Source organism: Trichoplax adhaerens, genomic scaffold, assembly GCF_000150275.1.
Source record: "Trichoplax adhaerens TRIADscaffold_11 genomic scaffold, whole genome shotgun sequence".
NCBI lineage: Eukaryota > Metazoa > Placozoa > Uniplacotomia > Trichoplacea > Trichoplacidae > Trichoplax > Trichoplax adhaerens.
The window spans coordinates 1,324,902-1,349,911 of record NW_002060953.1 but is presented as its reverse complement, the minus strand read 5'-3'; the positions used below and the strand labels follow the sequence as shown (position 1 = coordinate 1,349,911).

General features: G+C 30.2%; 1 protein-coding gene across 1 annotated transcript; it reads right to left on the bottom strand.

Moving 5' to 3' along the window:
- Window positions 1–19,813: 19,813 nt before the first annotated feature.
- TRIADDRAFT_59534 (uncharacterized protein) lies at window positions 19,814–20,827 on the bottom strand (the record flags this gene model as incomplete). The annotated part of the gene is made up of 1 exon (XM_002115481.1): window positions 19,814–20,827. One exon carries the CDS (start codon window positions 20,825–20,827, stop codon window positions 19,814–19,816), a length of 1,014 nt encoding a protein of 337 aa, XP_002115517.1.
- Window positions 20,828–25,010: the final 4,183 nt, after the last annotated feature.

Genomic DNA, 25,010 nt, shown 5'->3' with positions numbered 1-25,010 from the left:
CTCAAATGTTCCCGTTTATTTAGGAACCATCTAACTTGTAAACAACAACTGTATTATTATTTTACCTTACTAGGAGAAACATCTCGAACTGAGATGTTCCATACATAGTTTTTCTATCAGTAAATATTTTGAATCTCTTACTCATACTTAATCTTAATCTAAGCTCTATGTTTTCTAATTCTACTATCATCAACTAGAACTTAAATCATCTTACTGCTATCTATCACACATTAAAAATCAATATCAAATATGTAATGAACTATTACAAACAAGATCCACATTAAGGCATTACTTATCTTACCTAGCACTACAAATATGGATATTCTCCATAGTAGCTACTACTGTACTTATTAAACTATCCTAATGACAAGGCAACACCGCAACAGTGCAATAAACCAAATAGAGTTGTTACAACGAAGAGATGTCGTATAGTGCTTCCTAAGACGCATCGTAACGAAACGATTGCATTAATTTTTTTTCAAAATTTGCCATATTTGTTCAACTTTAAGTTCAAGTTAGAATTAATTTTAAAACGAGTAAATAGCCCTCATTATAATTAAAGTAAACAAATGTCTGAATTTTAAGAGTTTCTTACAGAGAAAACCCTATAGCTAAATTTAAATAATCTGATTAATTCTACTAGAATTACATAATATTATGATTCACATTTAATTTTAATTATTTCTGATTAAGCTATAGGGTTATAACTATTCGTAATTATAATGAGAAACATATGTACAATATACGTATTTGCCTTCAAATTTAAAGCTTGCTCACGCTTAAGTATCTTACGATCATATTGGTATGCTATAAAGCGTTTGCTAAATTTTCCTTGAACGTACTAAATACACTGGATGCGTAGAATATTTTATTTGATATAATATATTCACGACACAAGACCGAATTATGTCAGCAAAATAAGTTTACAAAACTAATTAATTGTTAGATAATGCCAATTATCTAACTGTTATAAAATACTTAAGAAAGAGTTTTGTTCTAGGAATCGATCTCAGATTTCTTAATTCCATTAAAGCCAAAGAAATGATAGTGTAAGGTAGCATAATGACTGTAGTGATTTCAGCTAATTGCAGTAGTTTTAAGTAGGTAATACAGTCATATTATGTAGTGTAGAACTATATGTCTTAATAAAGTATGTGCTGTACAAGGCCGTAGCTGATAACCATATTAAGCGATATTATTAGGCAATGGACTAATGTTATTGATGACTCCTATGTAGAGGAAGTATTGATGATATATTGTATAAGTTCTACAAAATTGTTATCGTTGAGGCTAAGTCGATTATCCGGTTTATTGTATCTTAGCTATTTTTGACTATTAGTATGAAGGGAAGAAATTGGAATTCTTTTCCGACAGACGACATATGGACGTTATCAAACTTAATTGTTATAAGTCAATTATACAGTGCTGTCTATTTTGTGTCATATTAGGGATTTGCTCGATTTTTACAAATCAGAATTTGAGTTGACGGATTACGAACCTAGGGCTAACTGCCCGTCCACTACAATGATAACAAAAATTTCAGCTAGGATCGCCATTTGAAGTGTGGTTTGTATTGTGCTTAGACTAGTGAAAATGGTCCGTCTCGCGATCTGATGATGTCGTAGATGTCACTATTAGGCGCCGGCGACGATTGAAATAGCGTAAAATGCTAGAAAACCAAAAGATTATAATTAATGACGGCAATATAAACCAACCGAAAATTTTCCAGTTAAAGAAATGTTCGTTAAGGTAATGATGATTATAGCGGTAAGCAGTAAGTAGCATCGTTCTGAAGAAATCCTCTAAAACGTCAAAATAGGATGAAAGGCGCAGTTAATAAGAGTAGTCATGATAAAATAATCAAATAAAAGTATAATTTCTTTATATCCTCTCATCGGTATTTGATAGGGAATTTTACAGCGTCACAGCGATCTATACTAATACTTAAAAGGCATTGACGGAGATTATTATTAAATAATAATGGCAAGCCAGACAAGGATAAAAAGGAGCAAAGAATACCATTTCTGCTAATTAAATTGAAAGCAGCCGATCTCAGTAAAATGTAAACGCACCAAAGAATGCTAATAGTGAAGGAACTATTAATGATCATTACGGTTTTATTTTTCCTGTTATTGCATGTTATTAGAGGTACCAATGTCAATATATTGTTTATGCTGGCGATGCCTCCAGTTATACGCCCATGCTTCGAAACCATCACTTACAAGATGATATTCTGTTTCGTTATTGTTGTCTTGTTGCAGACAAGTCTTAAGGCTACAATGCTTGTGATATCAGTCTATTCGTTTATTTTGCAAATACTGCTAAATATATTCGAAAATCTATCAGCACGATAGAGCATGCAAGATGATAATTATCTAAATGGATGTCCAAGTATAGAGTATTTCATTTTGATTTTAAAATGTTTTAGATTAACATTGAAATAATATTTGTGAGGATTATAGATGGATCCCATAATTGGGTCGGTAGATCCAAATCATTTCACGTAAGCGTCTTATTGCGATAGATTAATCTAAAGTTTTTCTACTGATTATAATGTCAGGACTGTAATGAATAACTTAATTTGAAGAATTCGCATATACTTTTTACAAATAATCTATCTATATTTCTAGATCATTTTTTATACTTCAAGAACGTCATCCTTCACCTTAGTTTAGTGCAGACTAAGATTCTAATCATTCATTCGATTAGTCAGTTAAGGAACATCTAAAGATAGAAGTTCCGTAGGAAGTAACTTACAGTTGATTACAGTAACACTGTAGTGTAAAAATTAGTTCTAGGTTTTATCGATCTGTAAATGCTATGGAGATAATCGAACTTAGGCTAAGCTGCATAAGAGACATGTAGCAATGATTAGCTGTATGACGTTCGTAATATGATTAAACTAATATATCAAGTAAAGCTCTTACAAGATTCTACAATTAACAGGAAATTTTTAGTCTTCCTGCAAAATAAATTCGTAAACGGACGACGATCGATCATAGCGCAAAAGGTGCAGTAATCAATTACTGGGATCTTAATGCTATAAGATATTTGTGTCTTGTCAGCTAAAAGCCTAAGATTAAAAATTTCTGAGAGTAAAAATTGCCTAAAGGGTAAACTTGAATATTATGATCCACGATTAATAGAAATATAGCTAAGCTTACAAAAGCTCACCATGTCTGTTGTGTACTACTATCGAGGGTTAATACTAACATCTGTATTAAAAGTTCGTACTACTCTCACTTAGCACTGAGACAAAAAATTGAACTCGTAGTTAAAGTTATTGTAAAACTATCTACTAACTCTGCTTTCTCTTTATTGTATTGAAAAGTGGCGGCTTATATACTTACGTCGTTAACACTTACAACGCATTATAATTACAAGTTTGTATAACAGTGAATTAGCTAGTTTACGCAGTGCAATCCACCATTAATACGTAGAATTAACAAGTGTATGTATGTTACGTTTGTAGAATACTATAATTATTCAATCACAAGTATTATTATGTAAATTGTGACGATAGCAAGTTGTAACTTACTAACTTTAGGTATTATCGAATTAGCGCAAACACACAAAAGCAATCTTAACCGTACTACTATTACTGACTGACACTGTATATAGTATTACATCGTACAATCTAACAAATATGGCGTAGTATATAATAAAGTCTACCGAGGATTGTACAGCATTCTGCATTAAATTCTACATTGGTAAACTACCTTTATCTTAATGCAATGTCTGAGATAGTTTTAAATTACCTTGATTTCTAACTCTGATTCTTCAATAATAGCAGATGATATTGATCATGCAACTTTACCTCGATATGGGACTGCCGATTTAGTCAACAGAAGATGAATGACTAACTAGCGAAGATTGATGTCAAAGCTGGAATGACCCCTCTTAAAAAGCACTCTCTTCTCGATTACGGTTATCTTGAACTACTAATAATCTTATTATAATTGTAAACATGTGCGACAACGCAGGACCCCGCAATACATACGTTATCTTTGTGTAAGATCTAATAAAGTTCTATTCTATACAAATTTTGGATTTTCATGATCGAGCACATATTGCATAGACATGGCCAGTGGCAAAATAAAGCGCACAAGCACTTTATAACAGACGAAATAAATGCAAGTGCAGAGCTCTAGCGCTTTTACATAGCAGAAAAAATTTATTATAATATTATGAGGTATACAGTAAAAATCCACGGTTAAACTATTCATACTTGACCAAGTATTTAAATTCATATCGGTTACTAGTTAAATGCAATGCACGAATTTTCAGAGATTAACTGCAATACATAGCCTTCTAGCACTTAGCGAATCCATAAGGCATTCTAACGTGATATGTGATAAACAAGTTAATATTGCCTTAGATCCAATTTTAATAATATTATTGCCATGAAGATTTGTGTAATACAGGTAAACATTATTGGTTCATTCACATTTTTTAGCTAATTTAAGAATATTTTTTTTAAGTAATTTTGGTACATTTTATTATCTATTTATAATTCATATGCTATTATTTGGGAATCTTGGCTGATAAATTATAAAAGCAGCATATATAGCGATTTAATTTAGCTTGCCATGAATAAATATGTTGTAAGAAAACAATAAGAATTCAAATCACCGAAATTCTGTGCATGCCATAAAGTTATATGTATTTAATACTAGATTTTTTGCTTATACAACTGTAAAACATTAACGTTTACTTTCAATGCATTTTAAATAATGAAATATAACAGAAAGGCTCCTTATGGAAATCAATTCATGATACTGTCATGAGATTATAAATATGTTCCGAGCTATTACCGTAATATCCGATGTATTAAGTAATTTAATCTTCAATTGAAATTTAAAGGCTGCTTCCAAATTTAATCTAATAGTATATACAAAAAATGATAAGATTTCAATCCCTTCCAAAAAATTTTTACGATTACAAGCTAAAATGCAATAACAGGCGATTTCTTAAAATTTCTTCATGATTTAAAGAGTGTATGCAATCAGTAGAATCTCAAAATTCCACTAATACTGTTATAAAATCGACTTTGTGTCCTATCTGTAATAGCTTATATTTTAGTATTCATTATTTAGATCGCACAACCTTGAATATTGAAAAGCTGAATTTTACTGATATTCAGAAATTCTTAGTCATATATACTTATCATTAATTAAATTTGCGTTAGTTAGTATTGCCAATCTTCAATTGTTCGTAATGAATATACATGGACTAGAAGGCATTAAATTAGAATATCGAGTAATATGACTATGGTATATTTACCAGCACGAGCAAACTTTAATTGAAAGTGTCATGTAACTTAGTATTGTAATTGTAGACTGTTAGCCATGTTTAGTATAATGTACGGTAGATATTTATCTTAAGAGATATTTGGTTGCTATAACTATACACTGTAGTGGTAGAGACTCTATGCTAGAGTACAGATGACTATATACAGTAAGCTGTTGAGTTACTAATAAGGCTATAGGTAAAAATAGAACTGTAAATCATATATTGGGATATGGTTAATTCATTGTACTTTGGCTGGTGTGAATAATGTCTACGTAATTACTGTAGTCGTATCCATATTGGATTAATGATGGTCCGTAGTAGAACAGTCTTACTAAGAATAATTTAACTATGTGTAATATAAGGTAAAAGATTGCCATGCGGATTGTAGCTGCGAGTGCTACGAAAAGTATAAAAGCATGCAACTTTATATTATTCTGTTAGTTCGTTGTAGAAGTCTTTAGTAGTAGTATTCGGCTAGAGTAGAGCTGTGTGTAGTAAATTTTTGTATAAGATTCAATAAAGCCCTTATTTTTCTAAAATTTTGGAATTTCGTGATCGGTATATATCACAGGAAGCTATCCAGCAAGCTCATATAATAAACGGTATATTCGTATTTAAGATACTTTAATTAGATTTAGAACTTGCTTAGGTTTACTTCTTTTGCAGTAACAGGAAATATTTTTAAAAAAATTATATCGAATACTGTCAATAAAGTATGCGTACAATAATGGATTAACAGCTGGATATAAGAAAGCCAAATATTGAAGTGCTTTGTGTAAGGAATAGATAATATCATTTGGCTCGGGTTTGATAAAGCCTAATATGGACAATGTATAGACACATACGTAAGGAGCTATCATCACTACAAAAATAATTGCCAGCAATCCGATTTGCAAGGATGCCTTTACAGTTCTACAGTTGGGAATTCTTTTAATAACATCAGATATGCTAGAAATAATACGAGTTGTAAAAACTTTTCTTCTTTGCGTGTAAAATACATGCAATATTTTTGAGTAACAAATTACTATAACGGTAGCAGGTAAAACGAATAAAGCAAAAAACTGCCAGCAGTGATAAATTTTTTTAGCAGGTAAATTATCAGATGAAGTAACGCATCGGTCATGTCGTATTTTCCTATATGTCATCAATGGCATATATCCCATCATAAATGACAAAATCCAGCTCGCGCTTAGAAATATGGATAATTTTCTTTTTATAGACTTGTAGAGCTGAAGTGAATTCTTAATAGCAAACCAACGATAGAGACAAATTAAGCATTGATGCAAGTTATAATTTAAAAACAGAGAAGCACCGAGAGGAGGTAGCATGGAACAGAAGTATCCAAATTTATAAATATATTTTATTGCAGTCCATCGTGGAATAATATACATTCCGCCGAAAAGGATTCCAATAACGAATGTGCTCTCTAATAGCAAATTTGAAGGACTACGTCGAATGTTTGAAGTTCTTAAACTTAAAAGTAAAGCAGAATTGGTAATGACAGTAAAGACACCTATAAAAAGCCATATGCCTTCAGTATATGTAAATTTACAACTCTCTGTCAGAGAGCAGTTTAGACCGTCCGTGTTGTTGGCCATTGCAATAATTCTTTCAGCCTACTCGCTGACAAAGTATCATGTGGAAAGTAATATATGTGTTCTGTTTCAATTTGGACACTATAGCACCTTTTATTCGTCTGCTTTTCAATGCTTCTAAAGAAAACTAATTATTAAATGTATGTATTGACCGGAATCAAATTGTTATTTCTTCTTTATAAAGTATCATTTTAAACCCATCTAATATCATATGCTTCAAAGTGCCTGCTTTGTTCGATAGGAAGTCTTTAAAATTTAATGATCAATACTTTACTCCATGATAATAACTAAGTTTGTAAACATTTTACTTGTTACATTTCAAGGCATTCGTCTAATTTAAATATTATATCACATCATGCCTTCAATCATAAGAAGTTCCGTGTAATAAGGTTGACTATATCTCAGTCTGCTTTACTGCTACAACTGAAAATAAAGTTGGTCTAACTGAATGCAGATGGAAGTCTGCTTTATTACATTTTGTAAAAATTGTAGACTAGTACAAGTTAGTCTAAAAATAGGAAAATAATTCAGTGTTTAATCCAACTCACTACATTCCGATAAGGCGCAAATAGAATATCATATTTGCGGATGCATTTCTTTACTGCCATTATTCTATTAGTTGCAGAAAAATTGAATATTAAAAGACGGCCCCTTCTATTCTGCCTGCCATCACGTTTTCATAAATTGTAATTAGCCTTGCAAATAATAATTTTTTTTTAACAAAATATATATCGTGATATAAACAATGAAATAAAAAATGTTTAAGACGGGTATGAAAACAATAACTATTATTTTAAATTGACATTATTCGAAAACAAATTACTTCTGCCTAGTGGTACAGTAACATTATAGATCTGATCGCATTTGTGCTTATCTACCATTTACAAAACGGTAACATGAGTAAGTATGGTTAAAATACTGGCACTATCTGCTGCATTGCAGCTAAATAATATTGTTATTCCTGATAACAAATGTAATATTCTGTGTATAAATATTTATTTCGATCTCTATTACGCATAGTTTTATAATAAATGCTACTAAACTTCAAATTCGGGAGAAATGAGTATTACTGCTTAAAGAATGTATTGTAATTTCGCTGTTATAAGACAACTCAATTCGAAGTATCAATAAAGCATAATGTGCTTCTGATCTAGGTATTTGATCATAAAATTTTAATGCTTACGGCTATGATACTACTCTTACAAATTTTTTGATATCTACGCTAACATTTAATAAATTACAGGAAGGATAAATATACACGAATTATGCACTATCCTTACGCTCTAGGTAGCATTTTGTGTCTATACAGAAGAAATTAAAAGTGCAATAAAAATATTTTAACTCGTAAACCCTATACGATAAATTAATTACCGATATACAAATTTTTTGAATTACGATATTAGTCAATTAAGTAAATAAATTGAACCTAATTAATAAAGTTTGTTTTACTGAGTTTTAAGTGTTTACGTGTAATGGCTGCATATTTAAATTTATATTACTAGCAGTAAACTCGTTTATAGATCTTTCGATAACAGAGATATTCTGCATCGTTTTAGAAAGGCAACTGTACGTAAAATAGCTTCATAACTATACTCATACACCTGGTACGAAAATTTTAAAAGAAGTGAAAATAGGTAATAAGTAAGAAATCAAATATTTAATGTAACATATCATTAGCATGGAAAATGAAACAGTTTCATTCCATTTCCTACCCAAACTACGTCATCCAGTCATTGTTATAGCTTATGCGTAAAGATGCTAGATTTAAGTTCTGCAATTAGCTGTTAAAGATCATATCTTTTTATTGGAATTTCATCCTAATCATATTACAATTTATTAACGAATTTCGAGTATGCAAATACATATTCTTCGTACAATTTTTCCCTATTCGTAGAAAATGTAGATGAACTTGCTCCTTAGTTTACGATGTGATTCATTTTACTATGTATTCTATGATAAACGGTGAGAGCAATAGTCCTTAATATATAATTAACGAAAGACTTTTTTTAACCAGTATGTGATCATAAAATATGGGAATTCAAATAGCAAATGGATAGCAACAGAATTTACTACTTAAATAAATTACTACATTTTAGGCAGTTTAGATACTAAATTTTTTGCTGCTAATTTGTACTTGCATAAACATAGACCATTATTTCTGTTAATCCATAATAAATTCTTATATAGAAATACAACAGTATCGCTAGTTTGGTTTAGTTATAACTAAAAATAAAAACTATTTAGGCTTTTATCAAGTTTTATAAGATATCACGCTAAATAGTATATGTAACTTAAAATTTTGCAACTATACAATGCCATGAAGAAAGCCGTTCAGTAGTGATTTAATTCGAATTTCGCAAGGGAAGAGTTTAAATTGCCCATGGATATGAAAACAGCTGTAATGTATCTAGTATTGTGATTGTAGACTCTTAGCCATGTTTAGTATAATGTACGGTAGATATTTATCTTAAGAGATATTTGGTAGCTATAACTATACACTGTAGTGGTAGAGACTCTATGCTAGAGTACAGATGACTATATACAGTAAGGTGTTGAGTTACTAATAAGGCTGTAGGTAAAAATAGAACTGTAAATCATATATTGGGATATGGTTAATTCATTGTACTTTGGCTGGTGTGAATAATGTCTACGTAATTACTGTAGTCGTATCCATATTGAATTAACGATGGTCCGCAGTAGAACAGTCTTACTAAGAATAATTTAACTATGTGTAATATAAGGTAAAAGGTTGCCATGCGGATTGTAGCTGCGAATGCTACGAAAAGTATAAAAGCATGCAACTTTATATTATTCTGTTAGTTCGTTGTAGAAGTCTTTAGTAGTAGTATTCGGCTAGAGTAGAGCTGTGTGTAGTAAATCTTTGTATAAGATTCAATAAAGCCCTTATTTTTCTAAAATTTTGGAATTTCGTGATCGGTATATATCACAACAGCAAAAGGATGCAATACTATATTTGATTTAGCTCTCTCTTGCTACGCAAGTTTAAAAGTTACTTAACTATCAGCAGTGTTGAAGTATTAGCTCTGACCTAATACTATCGTAAAATGCCTCTACTGCAAGCATAAGCGACCTTTCTTTTGTATTGTGAAAGAAAAGAACAGGATTTATTTAAATTTTGCCTAGCTTACATACTCTTCTGTAGCAGTTACTAGTGATAACATTGATAATTTTTTCTAATTATCTAACAAATAAATTTTTTTCAAAAACCAAATTATTTCTGTAATAAATAGATCTATTGAGGTGGACAATTGGACATTTACTGATTACTTATAGATAGCCGGATTTGGCATGTTTTTATTTATGAAATCGTTTAATATACCGGTGCCCTATAGTCTACTATCATTTCGGATTATCGTCGCAAGAAAGGGTCATTATTTGATCTTGCAGTCTCGTGTAGTAAAGGACTAAAAGTAGAGTCCTTTATAGCTTTTAGTAGGTAACTAGTATTATTTTACTATAGAAAATACCTAGAAAGTGATAGTGCCTTTAAGTTTTACCCTGCCAAATCATCATGTCGCCATCTTTTCTTCTTCATTATTTTACAAGGTATTATATAGATTACTATAGAAGCAGCCCGAGAGCAAATGCTTCATCTAAAGAAAGGGCGTTTGATCGTCTATTCAAACTGTAAGTAAAATTGACATAGTAACAAAACCCTATCCTTAGAGAAAGGGGATTTATGACATGACAGTAAAGTACTGTAATGTAGTCTATAATCGTACAGTTATTGTACAATCTGACGCTAAAACATCAACTATCAATACTCAGTGATACTAATGTCAGAAAAGTAGTCGTAATAGTCATATAAAATTTTTGATAAGCGATTAGTGTGATCTTTATAAAATCCGGATTTTTCGGATTCGGATTCCGGAACCGGTCGGATTTATGTCTGATATAATTTTCCTGTTTTAATTTTTGAATTTTTGTTCATGAAAAATATCGTTTTTAAGAGTCGATTTTTGAAATTTGAACTTTTTGCTATGAATTTGAAACTTTGGAATTTCCTAATGTGACTTGAAAGTCACATTAGGAAAGTTAGTTAGGAAAATAGAAAATAAGATGGAAATTGGCAGAGGTTGTGTAGATTGTTAAGTAGTTAGACTGTTACTTTTATGACTAAATCTTGATGTTTAAAGGTTAATTTTTAGACTTTTATAATGCATTAATGATAGAAATTATGTTAGAAGTGAAGTTTGATATATATTATAGTTAACTTTTTGGTTTTATAGTATTTTGTAAGGGAATCGTAGGGTAAATTGTGTCTGAACTTTGAATGATTTTTGTTTTCTTAAATGGTGCAAAGTAGTTTTCTAAAACGGATCAAGAGCGATTGGTTAGTAAATGTTTAGTTTTAAATACCTCTGACGGCTCTACGAAGCCTATAAATGATAGTGCAATTAGAAAATTTAGAGGGAGAGTAGAAGAAGATTGTTTGAAGTACTTGTTGAATTTAAAAGGCCTTTGAGGTTGAATTGTTGTAAGTTAAAACGTAGTTCTTTTTGAAAGGTTGTTTGGTTGTTGACATTTTTTTAGTCTGTCACTTATTTTATTAATATTTAAAGTTAAGTTTTTGTAAGATTGTTCGGTTTATACTTCTCCATTTTTTTGTAATAAATTGTTGATCAATTATTTCCCCAAATTTTATTTGGTGTCAAAGTTTCGTCAAGTCGACCGGAGTGCAACGAAAGTAGAATCAAAGTCTATTAAAGTTTTGCAACTTGATTTCTACACTTTTCATTTCATTACGAATAGGTTATACTTCCTTAAATACTGTAAGTCACAAGGATAAAAGCTAGATAATAAGATGACAATACCAAGGAAATGAGCTGATTAAGTATTAGTTATTTTATCTCTACCAAATTCTGTTATAATATTGTATCCAGAAAGTCATTAATAAAGATGGGAAGCCATCTTAGTATGAGAACTATAACAAGCTTAATTTACTTGTGAATAATTTAAATTTGATACTGTAATGTTGACAAGATTAAGTAACATAAATAATGTTGAAATTAGCCTAAGATCTCCTATTATAACAAAGATATCTTATCTATCTTGACGATTAAAATAACGCTCTCAATTAATGGATATACGCAATGTAATTAGTTACTATCTATTTCTTATATGGAAAATAGGATGATAATACGCTGCGTATAGGCGCCAGCAGAAGCTGCTACTGGGCTAATTAAATATATATTTAAAAAGTTATCTTTACTAGGGTAGTTGAAGATATTCTTGTCAGTTGCATATATAATTAGACCTTTTCATAGCTGTTAGCTCTCATCCTCCATTAATATCAGATGCCAACTCAAATTGTCTTAAATTTTAACAATCATCACTGACGTTTTTGACTGGATTTAAATTTTTTACAGAAACATTATTAAAATTATTTCGCTATAATCTCAGTGCATCAGCAAGTTCTCTTGCTAGAAATGTCAGTTTATTAAGAATCTTAACTATTCTATGTCATGCCATATATAATTATCGTCTGCAACTAGATTATGAAAGAGTGTACTTGAAAAAGCTTTTTTTCACATAAATTAAAGTATATTGTAACAATGAAAAGAAAATCTAAGAGGGAATGATATAACAGATTAAATAAGATTAAGGCACTTAAATTTAATTTTAGGATAACATTTGAAATAAAGACTGAATTCCACAGTAATTATAACATTTTGGTGTAAAATAATTCGGTGATTTGATATATCTAGCTGCAGTAATACGATTATCACGGTTAACGAAGCGGAAAGATTTTATCGCTTACTTTCCTCTTTTCTCTACCGTCAACCTACTCATACCTTTTCTGAAATCTCTATATTGTACATCTTTATGTCATAAACTATGACTTCATTTATAGAATGCAAATACTTTGAACTTAGAAAACAGTGAATTAACAACGCTCCATAATTAGAATTCTCTAACACGCTCTATTATAGAAAATACTTTGCTCTGGTATCTGTCATTATAATCTTACTACTGGCAATTTTATCTAGTATTTAACTGTTACTTGTGTAATTTACTAGCACTGTACCACTATTATTTCTTTCTTGATAGACCGATACTGAATTTTCATTATGAAAACATAATTTTGTTAATATTTTACTCTTTACAGCAGATCGGATACTATCAACAAAGTAGCAGTATAGTAAAGGATTTACAGCTGGATAGAGGAATGAAACATATCTACTGACTATATGTAAATGGTAGGCAACTATACCAGGTAGTGATGACATCAATCCCAATGATCCAAATGTAAAGATGAATGTCGACGGCAGCATCAGTACCATAAAAATTATTGCCAAAAATCCCATTTGTATAGAGGCCTTAATAGTTTTATTATCAACACTTCGCTTTGATTGCTGATTCGCAGAGATAGTCAATGCAAAAGTTTTTGAACGTTGGCGATGGAATTTATGGTATATATTAGCATAGCAAAAGATTATAATGATTACGGGCAAAATATTCGTTGCAATAAACGTTATGAAGAGAAAAACATTTTCCGCCGTTTCATCACTCAGGTTGGTACAATTTTCAACTTCTACTATTCGGTAGGCCATGAAAGGTATGCTTACGAAGAGAAGTGAAAACAACCAAATAGCAGTTATAAAATAGATATAACAGCTTTTATGTATTTTTTTACGATAGCAAATTGGCCATTTTACCGCATAGTATCGATCAATACTTATGAAGCACTGATGTAAATTATAACACAGTAGCAATAGACTGCCAAGAGAAGGTAGAAGAAAACATAAACCTGGTATTTCGCTTGTAAAGTATTCTGCAGCCCATTGAGGTAAAATATAAAATCCTCCAAATAAAATACCAATAAGAAATGAACTATTAAGAACTGTAAAAAATGGGTTCTGATTTATGTTCGAGGTAACGGTGCATACAAATATCGAAAAATTAGTAATAACCGTAACTACTCCAATAACTGCCCATATGATAGCATCAGTTAAGATTTCTGAGACATTTTCTTCGTGATTAGAAGTTTCCGTAGAATTATTTGCCATGCCTTCTGCAAAGTTCACTATAATGACTGCATCTTTTGATCGCCAAATTTTCGACAAATTTCTAGATCTACCTACCACCTTGCAAACTGAGTCAGACTTAAAAATTCCTTCTAATTTCAAATTTACAAAGGTGGAGACATTTGTTCATAGTATGATTTCAAATTGCTTAAGGAGTCTTCTGATAGCTTGAATGATTTATTACTTATCTACATGCTGTAATAGCCTAGAGCATTATTTTGAGAAAGGATAAGATCGAGCCATGAATAGCAATATTAAATAGGTTATAGATTCAGCTGCGTATAACTAATAAGTTATGTAAATTGACCATTATAAAGTCTACTGTTATAGCCATCGTTATGTTTTCTATCACTGCATCAATAATAAAAGAAAAACTTTGAAAATCCAACTGTATCTTTCGAGCAATCATTTTATTTTAATGTAGATAGTTCAAATTCAAATCTTAGTAAAAAAACTTAATACTTCATATTTTAAAGCATATCGAAAAATACATCTTAAATTACAGATATATAAATGAAACTGTCGAATCCCTAAGATAGCGATTAAAAATCTGCTCTTAAGTAACAAATAGTTCTTTCCCATTCAGTTGGCAATTAATTGGCGTATAAATTCATTTTACTGTAAATCTGGTATTTCTGGTACATTTGCTAGCGATAAAGCATATAGTAGACTGACAATAGTAAAATTCTAAATTTTTCCAGATTTGTAAGTCTGGATTACAATTATTATAAATTGTTTGCAACATGAAGTTAGGAAAATAGAATGAGGTAAGGACTATGTGATGCGAAATTATCGATTTAAGCAAAACGTCAATTACTTTTCCATACAAGGCAAGAAAAAGGAAACATGCACGGTACGACATTAATTCTGAAAATTCAAAAGTCACTATGTTTACTTCTAAACAACCATAATTATGCAATGTACAATATCTAAGTATTGATGTTATCCGGAATCAAATTTCCATCTTTGACACTTTAATGCGAGTAAGAATATCAACTACATGCACATAGCTCGGGCTTTACAAACAATAGTTTTTCGTCCCGTACAACTGATAGAATTTATCAGTTCTTGCTTAGATTTTCACTTACAGTACCATGTGTCGTTATGTGGACAGTGATATAACAGAACTGTAGATTAGTTACCAGATGATTGCAATTATTCAGAAGATCTGGTACAGTAACGCGTATGTAAAGAAGCCTAAATATCTGGTATTATGTATTACTAACAGTACGGTACAAGCTATAAGTGGGCTGGTATATAAGGTTAAGCCCATAAAATAAAAAGGTATATTCTTTACAGGGATCTATCTATGTGTCAGTCTGCGTCATCATATTGATTAAAGATATAACAAGTACAATATCCAATAAGCTCGTATTTTTGTTTCAGTATATCTGAGAAAAAATTGGGCCAAAGCCTTTTTACTTTAGGAACATTTGTGGGTATACAGAGTAATCATCGTTAATTAGCGAATTTTGGTTGCTTTAACAGTCATTGAAAAACAGAAATCAAAAATATGTATCAATTTCATAATTTTATGTAACGCTGCTTTACGCTAAAGACCACAATCTGTTTGTGGCCCTAAGTGTAATGCAAATATTGTAGTCGTTCTAAGGATACTTTAATAATCCGTTTCAAGCGACATGCAAACATAAAAGAACTATTAAAATTAGCAATACGACAGTAAACAATTGCCTATCACTACTACAGAAATTAATTAACAAGATTAATTTGAGGACAGGCATTTCTCAACGAAGAATTGTTTTATCGATTTTACCTACTATACTATTTTCCAGTTTGATATAGTAATAATTCCTTTACGAGTAATAGAGCTACGTTCCTTCCAAAATAATTTACCTAATCTTTCTAATGCTCTACTTTTTAAAATTATCGCGCAATGCGGACGCATAGGAAAAATAACCGATGCAATTGCTGTTACTAACAAAAGTAATCTACCAGAAATATGAGGATTGTTGCAATTACCTGCCATTCTGTGCTACTTTAATAAAGTAAAATCACATTAATATACTTATTTTTAATTTACTAGATAGAAAATTGATTAAGCAATCTGTTACAAATTGCTGCATAATAAAATAGTAAGTAACCGAAAATAGTTCTTATGTGAATATAAAAATTATGTAAAAAGAAGTTAGCATATAAATAGTAAACAAGATAATAGAATAAATGTCGCGGAACGCACAAAGTTCCGGACGTGAAAGAGCACAAGCTGAGGATTCATCGTAAAGAACGTAAGAAACCCTGGTCCGGGCTAGAAAAACAAAGTGTAGTGACTGCAATCACAAAATAAGGTATCACTAAAAAAAGAAAGCATGTCACTGAATCTCTATTATAATATTATGATAGGAATTCTTCATGAAGGATTAGAGGTAACAAAGCCGAAAATTAAAGTTGAATCCTGACTATGTATGACATACTCGTACTACATCCCGATCATAGTACTAAATATTGCAACAAATGGTAAACACAGTAAATTTACGTTAAGCTAAATGACGGCTTCTGTTATATAAAGGAAAAGTGTGCATTTATCACAAAACAGCTTTGCAACAAGATAACGTAATGTACGATCAATAAGTCAATTCCTTGAACCACGTATCAAGGAACGATATCTGCTCTATCAGAAACACTTTTGCTCTTATAGCAGACTACACAAAGACTTAACGCCCAGTATTTTACGTTAAACGCTTAGTTTAAGAATCCACTTTATTACTTGATATACTGCATTTATATACTATTCCTTAATAGTTCATTAATCATAGTACGATTAACTTTGGAATCATTCATTGAATTAGATATTAATCATAGCTACTGCTCCCTTATTGCAGACAACAGTATTTACGAACATAGACATCTGATGACTAATACAGAATCGTCAGATTATGATATGTTCTATCACGGAACATTTCCACGATAATTTACAATCTATCATAAGTAAGTTACAATCACAATGATTCAAACTGTAAGCAGATGATTTGCATTCCCTATTATAACTATTAATTTCAGTATGTGTATATGTGTCACTATCGAAAAAGTTAGTGCTATATTAGAACACAGTATATCCAAATTAGAAGTTAACTAAATAAGGATAGGCTAACAGAATTATCCTAAGATAGATATTTCTACACTATTACAGTATGTAACACTGTCACAACATTTTATTCATAGAATTTATTAGGTATACTGCAGAAGTTATATACGCCTGCAATAAAAACTACATCATTAGGGAAAATTTTCGATCCTTTATGAGTAAATAAAAATTAGCTATAAATAATTTATAAAGCTTATCACATATTTATATAAGGATGCTTGACTATTTTTGTATCGGTGCTTAATACATCAAAAGTAATACATGTATCGAGTTCTTAAATGGTCTGGTCATTCTCATTTTGAAATGCTACGGGTTTATTACTTAAAGCGATAATAAATACCGTATCGTATATGAATGAAGAAATTACATCTTAATATAAGTCTATCGCAACTGTGAGTGTAACAGTAAATATTCACCGCACAACTTCCGTATGTGATAATTAGAGATACTAGCTACGTAATACTAGAGTAAGTTCTTAACCAACAGTAAAGTACAGTCAAAAAACTTTACCGGTAGCTGCCTATAAATGTCGTTATAAGTTGGTAATAGAGCTGATGTAGTGTGTCACAATAAGGAGAAAAATAGAAAAGTCAATTTGAGCTAATTTGATTGCTTTTAGAAGCAATTTTAATATTAGAATAAGGGGCTATTACGGTGCGAATAACAATGAAGAGTAAATAACTAAATTTAGTGGTCAACATTTATATGTGGAGATAACTAATAATGACTAACAGGAAGAACTACGGTAGTTATTATTTTATTACAGTAAATTATGCTGTACTGTAGTAAGAGTTCTTATACGGTAGCTAAAGTTAATTGATTATAGGGTTGTCTTGTAACGCTTGTCATGAATATCCTAAAAATATTCAATTATAGGTGATACGATAAATAATTCTGTGTATGGACATACTGTAATCTAATTAAAAAGAATCATTCAGTAAATGTCTAAGGTTATAAATGATTTCTATATTAATTTAGCCATCCAATATGAACTAAATTTCATGAACTGTTATGACTCATACATGAAAGCTGCTGTCAAAGGGTATTAAGCTTGGCAGATAGTTGAATAATAAAGGAGTTCTATAGTTGTTTAATGTAGAAACAAAGCGTCAAAGTTCTCGTGAGATACTAAAGGGATACTGAATCCGGAGGACTATAGTAATTTAGAGATTTGTTTTAAATTATCTTTGTCACAAAGCTGATTTGTGACAGTCTATTATTACACTCGAAAATTTTTCGTATATATCATTCGTAATACCAAGATTATTTGGTAATATATTTGGATCGAACCTGCAATCTTATAATTAGTTAAAGTAAATGTTTAATGCTATCAAAATCAATGTTTACGTTAGAAGAAGAATGATACTCGATTCCACCCTACTCTGTACGTATATGAAACCATAGATATGTGACGTATAAATATAAATAATCTTAGTGACTAGATTATATTATTATATTTTTTCATTAACTTCTTAAGAATATTATATTTTCAAATAAAAAGTACATTAAAGGATTAAGTGAAAGCTTTATTTGAAAACATAGATATTTGGGTAGCATAAATATTTTCGTTTATTTTCATTTGAAATCCTCAAAAGTTGTTCAAGGCATGGAATTTTTCATAGCTACATCAGACTCGTCAGAAATTGCTATTATTAGCTTCTTGAAAAAATTTAGTACATCTATGCAAAATATTCTACCGAGAATCTTACTGAAAGTTATAATGTTGATGTTGTTGCCATATATCGGACTTATAATGATTTGATAAATTTTTCTATTTATCTTCGATGTTAAATTAATGTTTTTAGTCCGTAAAATTTCTAAGTGGTAATAATATTCCACTCTTCAAATCTAATCTTTCCATACTGATGATATTTATACGGAATTAAATAAAGCTGATCTAAAGCTTATTGATTAAAGTAGTTGAGCAAATATCGCCAATATAAAGTTTGTTAGCGATTGAATAAGAAATTTTTTTAATTTTTGGATCTCAAGTATATTTTGCATATATGTAGTACTACTCATGGCACACCAATACACCTAAATTTTGCAAAATACTATTTCTTAATTTCAATGTTCAAAAGTATACGAGATATAATAGCATAAAATAATAGAAATTGTCACAAAAATTGTTCTTGATTTAAACGAAAATTATAGTTCGAATGCGTAATTTCATTTACTTTAGGTGGCTATTAAACATGTACCTTTTACGGATTAGAAGTTTAGCATTTGATTTAATATTCTAATTCAAAGGAATCATTCTTAAAGTCTGTATAACTATTTGGTAATTGAATGAGATACATATTTTCCCTTTAGACCTGCAATTATTGAGATTAGTGCTTAAAAGATATTTAACAAAATAATTTTTCTCACATTTACCATAAGCTAAGTCATCTCTTTGAATTATTTGATAAGATACTCGCTAATATTCATTTGTGCTCTTATGGAACATTATTACTATTTTTCCTACTTATAACAGTATTATAATTTATAGTAAAGCATAATTTAGATTGGTTTTTAGTATTACTAAAATATATCGATTATTAGGTCAAGATTGAAGTGGCTTTTAAGACTAAATTTCAGAATAGAGTTTTTACATTGGGATGAATAATTTCTAGCATGAAAAAAATAATCGCTTATAAGTTATGATTCACTTAATTCTTTACTTAATTTTTCACATTCCAGTTCATACAAAACTATCTAACAATAACAGCGATCTTTAAAATAATCAGAAATGAACCTTCGATTTTTAAAATTTAAATTAACATTTCAATCAATTATCCGGAAGCAACTTGACTAATTTTAGGAATAATCGATGATTTACTTTTCTGTAGACGAAATAGATTCAGAAAAGCATGCCTAATAGTATCTACAAAGTAAGCATACAATAATGGATTGATAGCTGGGTAAGAAAATGCAATGTATCGAGTAATAAACTGCATATTAAGAATAAACTGAACTGATATCGGTAATATCCTGCCGAATTCACTGATAATAAATCCACAAGTATAAGGTAGCATCATCACAATAAATATGGCTGCTAGTATACCCATTTGTATAGATGCATTAATTGTTTTCTTACTGGTTGTTTTTCCAAGCCTATAGTTGCAGCTAATACTTGGTGCAACGGATTTCTTTCGCTTGCTATAAATCATGTAAAAGGTTTGGGAATAGCAAAAGACAATTACTGTTACAGGGACAAAAAACCAACCTAAGAATTTCCAGTAGGCAAAAATTCGCTCTGCAAGAAAATTTCCAGAATGAACAACACAATGACTACTAGATAGCGGTCGAAATGTCATAGCTGGTATAAATGCTGTTGCAAAGGAAAATACCCATAAAATCACTACGATGTATAAATATAACCTTTTATGCACTTTACGTCGATACTTTATAGGCCATTTAACGGCAAAATATCTATCCAAACTCGTAAAACATTGATGTAAGTTATAATTCAGCAAAAATGCTGAACCAAGTAATGGCATAATAGAACAAATTAAACCAAATTGCCGAAAGTAGTCAAATGCAGCCCATCTTGGTAAAATATATATTCCACCAAAGAGGATGCCAATTACAAAAGAACTACTGATTATAACATGAGATTGATTTCGCAATGAACGCGATAAAATTAAACTTAAAAAAAGAACTGAATTAGTAATTACTGCAATAACTCCAATAGCTGTCCATAATTCGACACTATTTTGGGGCACTATGAAAGAAGGTGTTTTATCTGTGACATTGACTTCCATTGCAGTTCCATTTACAGCAGCACTAGAGATATTGTTTTCCATCACTTCTTAATTCTAGTATTAAATGTATGAGCTATAGAGAACTAAATAAGTGCGATTTGTTAACTGAAGTAGTAGCTAATTTAGGAAGATAATAAATAGTTGATGTAATTGGACATAATGTACGGTGTTCGTGATGAATGTTAACCATTACGACTATGGAATTTATTACTACATAAAACATGAGTATTGTTTAATCATCAGCAAACAAAAAAATATTTACGTATCTTATCCATGTCCCATGATGATCAAATTCGATAAATCATAATAGTTTGATATCAATGAATATAATTATTTTAATGAACTTATGAAAAACTATAGTCAGTTTTTGCATGAATCATAATTTACGGTACAAAAAATATATATGAACGTACATTGCATAAACTGACATTTAAGTGCATTAATCAAGCCCTGTTCTGATCTACAAAGGAGTCTTTAAGTTAGCTTCTTAAGAATGCCCCAATGTGTCTTAACGACGTCATTACTGTTTATTTACTGCATAAATTAAACTTCTTTTCTTACGCTATGCTGTATTAATTTATGAGCATATATTATAGACACAGCTGTATTTGACTCGTTGACTTGAAAATAAATATTTGCTATGGTTACATAACACCTGCATTGCTTTACCAGATATTTAAGCCTATCTTAATGTTGTTCGCAGTACTATTACTACAAAGTTTCTAAATCTATTACTTTTCAACGAAGTTTAATTAAACGACAATACCATACTATAATCATTGCGACTTTTAACTTAATATCAATGATTAAATGTTATCATAGCTTATTAATTCATTAAAATATTTTAAAAATTAAACCAAAACATAGAAGTACCAGAAAAATATTCACAAGTACCGATAAACTTAGCAAAACGATTTGTGATAAAACTAGTCTCTTGACTAGTGATATTTGCTATTTTCTGCTATTTAAGTTATTTCCACCCCCTAAAAAAGAAAAATAGTTTGTAAACAATTACATAAAAATTATTAATCTTTTAATTTAAATTATTTAAGACAATATCAATATCTACAGTTATTATGATCTCTTGTCATACAACAATATATAACATAGAAGTATACATAATTATAATTAATAAAGCTTTCTACTGTTTTTGAAGGAATCCTTCAGTTTTGTTAGATTTTTGAAGTCAATATTGAAATTTTTCCTACTATATCTCGTAAAAACTAATAATAGTGAATCATCAATTCAACAATTGTCAACATAAATATTTTAAAACGATATTAGGATTTCTAGAAAGCATCTTTCATTATTAAAACAATATATTAATCACTGCAAACTGCGCAAGAATAAATGTCAATATAATCTAGTTTCAAATGGATTTAGTATTGATAAGACAATCCTCATAGATTTCGTAAGTAGAATATTCATTTTAATTCAATAACTTAATATATAATATAATTTTTAAAGTTTAGTAAAATAAGAGTATTTCGATTGAATTTAATCATTAGCCTTTACTAATAATCTTAAATTTCGCCGACGCCAATCCGAACTGTTGATTTGTCAATGGAGTAAATCAAATCAAACTGGACAAAGATTTGAGAATGTAATACATGTTGCAGTAAAGGACTAAAAGTAGAGTCCTTTATAGCTTTTAGTACGCAACTAGTATTATTTTACTATACAAAATACCTAGAAAATGATAGTGTCTTTAAGTTTTACCCTGCCAAATCATCATGTCGCCGTCTTATCTTCTTCATTATTTTACAAGGTATTATATAGATTACTATATAAGTACCATTAGAGCAAATGCCTAATCTAGAGAAACGGCGTTTTATCGTCTATTCAAATTGTAACAAAATTTGACTTAGTAACAAAACCCTATCCTTAGAGAAAGGGGATTTATAACATGACGATAAAGTACTGTATATGAAGTCTATAATCGTACAGTTACCGTACAATCTGACGCTAAAACATCAACTGTCAATACTCACGAATACTCAGCAATGCTAATGTCAGAAAAGTAGTCGAAATAATCATATAAATTTTTGGATAAGCGGGATTTTGTAAAGATTACAGTAATCGCTACTTAGCTAATTAAAAAATTTTTTATGACTATCACGATTACTTTTCTGACATTAGCATCGCTGAGTATTGACAGTTGATGTTTTAGCATCAGGTTGTACTATAACTGTACGATGATAGACTACATTATAGTACTTTGCCGTCATGTTATAAATCCCCTTTCTCTAAGGATAGGGTTTTGCTACTAAGTTAAATTTAGTAACAATTTGAATGGACGATCAAACGCCCTTTCTTTAGATTAGGCATTTGCTCTAGGGCTACTTGTATAGTAATCTATATTGTTTTAATACCTTGTAAAATAATGAAGAAGAAAAGATGGGGCGACATGATGATTTGGCAGGGTAAAACTTAAAGACACTATCACTTTCTAGGTATTTTCTATAGTAAAATAGTACTGTCACAAACTTATGTTGCGAACTACTAGACTAAACTAAACTAATAGATTACTGATGCCTTGCTCCACTACACCTGGAGACCTACTGTATGGTAGTTCTTTACTACTTTCGGTCACACAGGGATAAGACCGTTCTAAAAGATTAGTATAGTTTTTATTAGTAGAGTAGCCGAGTACCTTCTCGTACACGATCTAATATGGAACTCAGGAACTGAGCATTCGCTCGTCCTTTTATACCATTCCACTAAATTTATGGTGCATACATAGTAACTTGACAATATAAGATTTACATGATTTGTAGTGGGTGCTAACGTGTCGCCATTATTAATATCTACTGTATATAGGCTCTACTAATTAATTGCAAATACAATTATGCCTTTTATTGTCTAGCAATCTAGACATTAATATTCTTAATTTCAATTATCACTTACCAATATGATCCATTAGCTAAATACTGACAAACTCAATTTAGTTAGCAAGTACGGTGCTTTGCTCCGTAACAAGTACTAGTTACATACTAAAAGCTATAAAGGACTCTACTTTTAGTCCTTACTACACACAGATATGCTAGATATGGCTAGAATAGGAAAACCCTACATACATCTAGAGTTGGCAACTATCAAGATTGAAACATCCGGTATTATTTTAAACTAGTTTGGGTAAGCATTTTGAGAATCTATTCAACAGGTCAATGTTCGCGTTTGCGGTCTTGTACAAATTACATTATATCCCCAAATATATCGAATACTTCAATTATTGTACGAAAGTGGATAAATTGTATGTGAGATTGTAAAATTGAAGAAGTATCTATTTGCACAAGTAGATTATAGTACGTATTGTACCAAAACTATTGAGATGTTTACATATATTAAGATGCCGAGATATAAATATTGATAGAAGTTAGCTTAGTGATAGTCATTGATAATAGTTAGATGAGCCCAACTTATGCAATGAAGTGAAGTTTACAAGAAACTGTAGTTCTTGTTTTAGTTTCGAAAAGATATTTTATCACAAAGGCATTACCTCATGGCGACACAAAAGATTAATTCTGGATACTACTTAAGGTAGATTTATGTTTTAATATAGCGAAAGTTAATAAATTACTCACTTACATTATATTAGCTTATAGAGATTGATTTTGATATATTACATGAGCATATTGTCTAAAAATTTGTTTAATTGACATGCAGGATTTAAATTATTCTTTAAGCTAATTGTTCAAAAATTAAATTTTAAACATATCGAATGCTGCATAGAAAACCACAGTATTTTCTCTGTACGTATATCAGCGCCATTTTGGAAAAATCGTGTTTTAGTAAGCATATAAATCGAAAATCTAATCTGTAAAAGCTGATATTTAAAATAAACTAGATCTTTAAAAAAATACGATTGTTGAATATATTTTGCTATAAAGCTTAGTAATTTTCCTTGATTATTGATTTACTCAGATACAATTACTGAATTCAGCCAGCTATCTAGTCTAAGAATTTTTGTCCACACAATGATCTCAAAATTGCTAGTAAATATTTCCAAATTAGACGCCATAAGAACAAATCACATGTACAATAAAATATCCGGATAGTCTTAAGTCAATATTAGATTAAGTTATATTTCGTCTTGATAATCTTAAGAATTTAAGATTCTATATTACAAAATAGAAGTGAATTTAAAATAGTATTTCATAAATAAAACAGAACGTTACTCCTGCAAGCAAAGATTAACAGTTAGTAATTTAATAGAACGATTTTC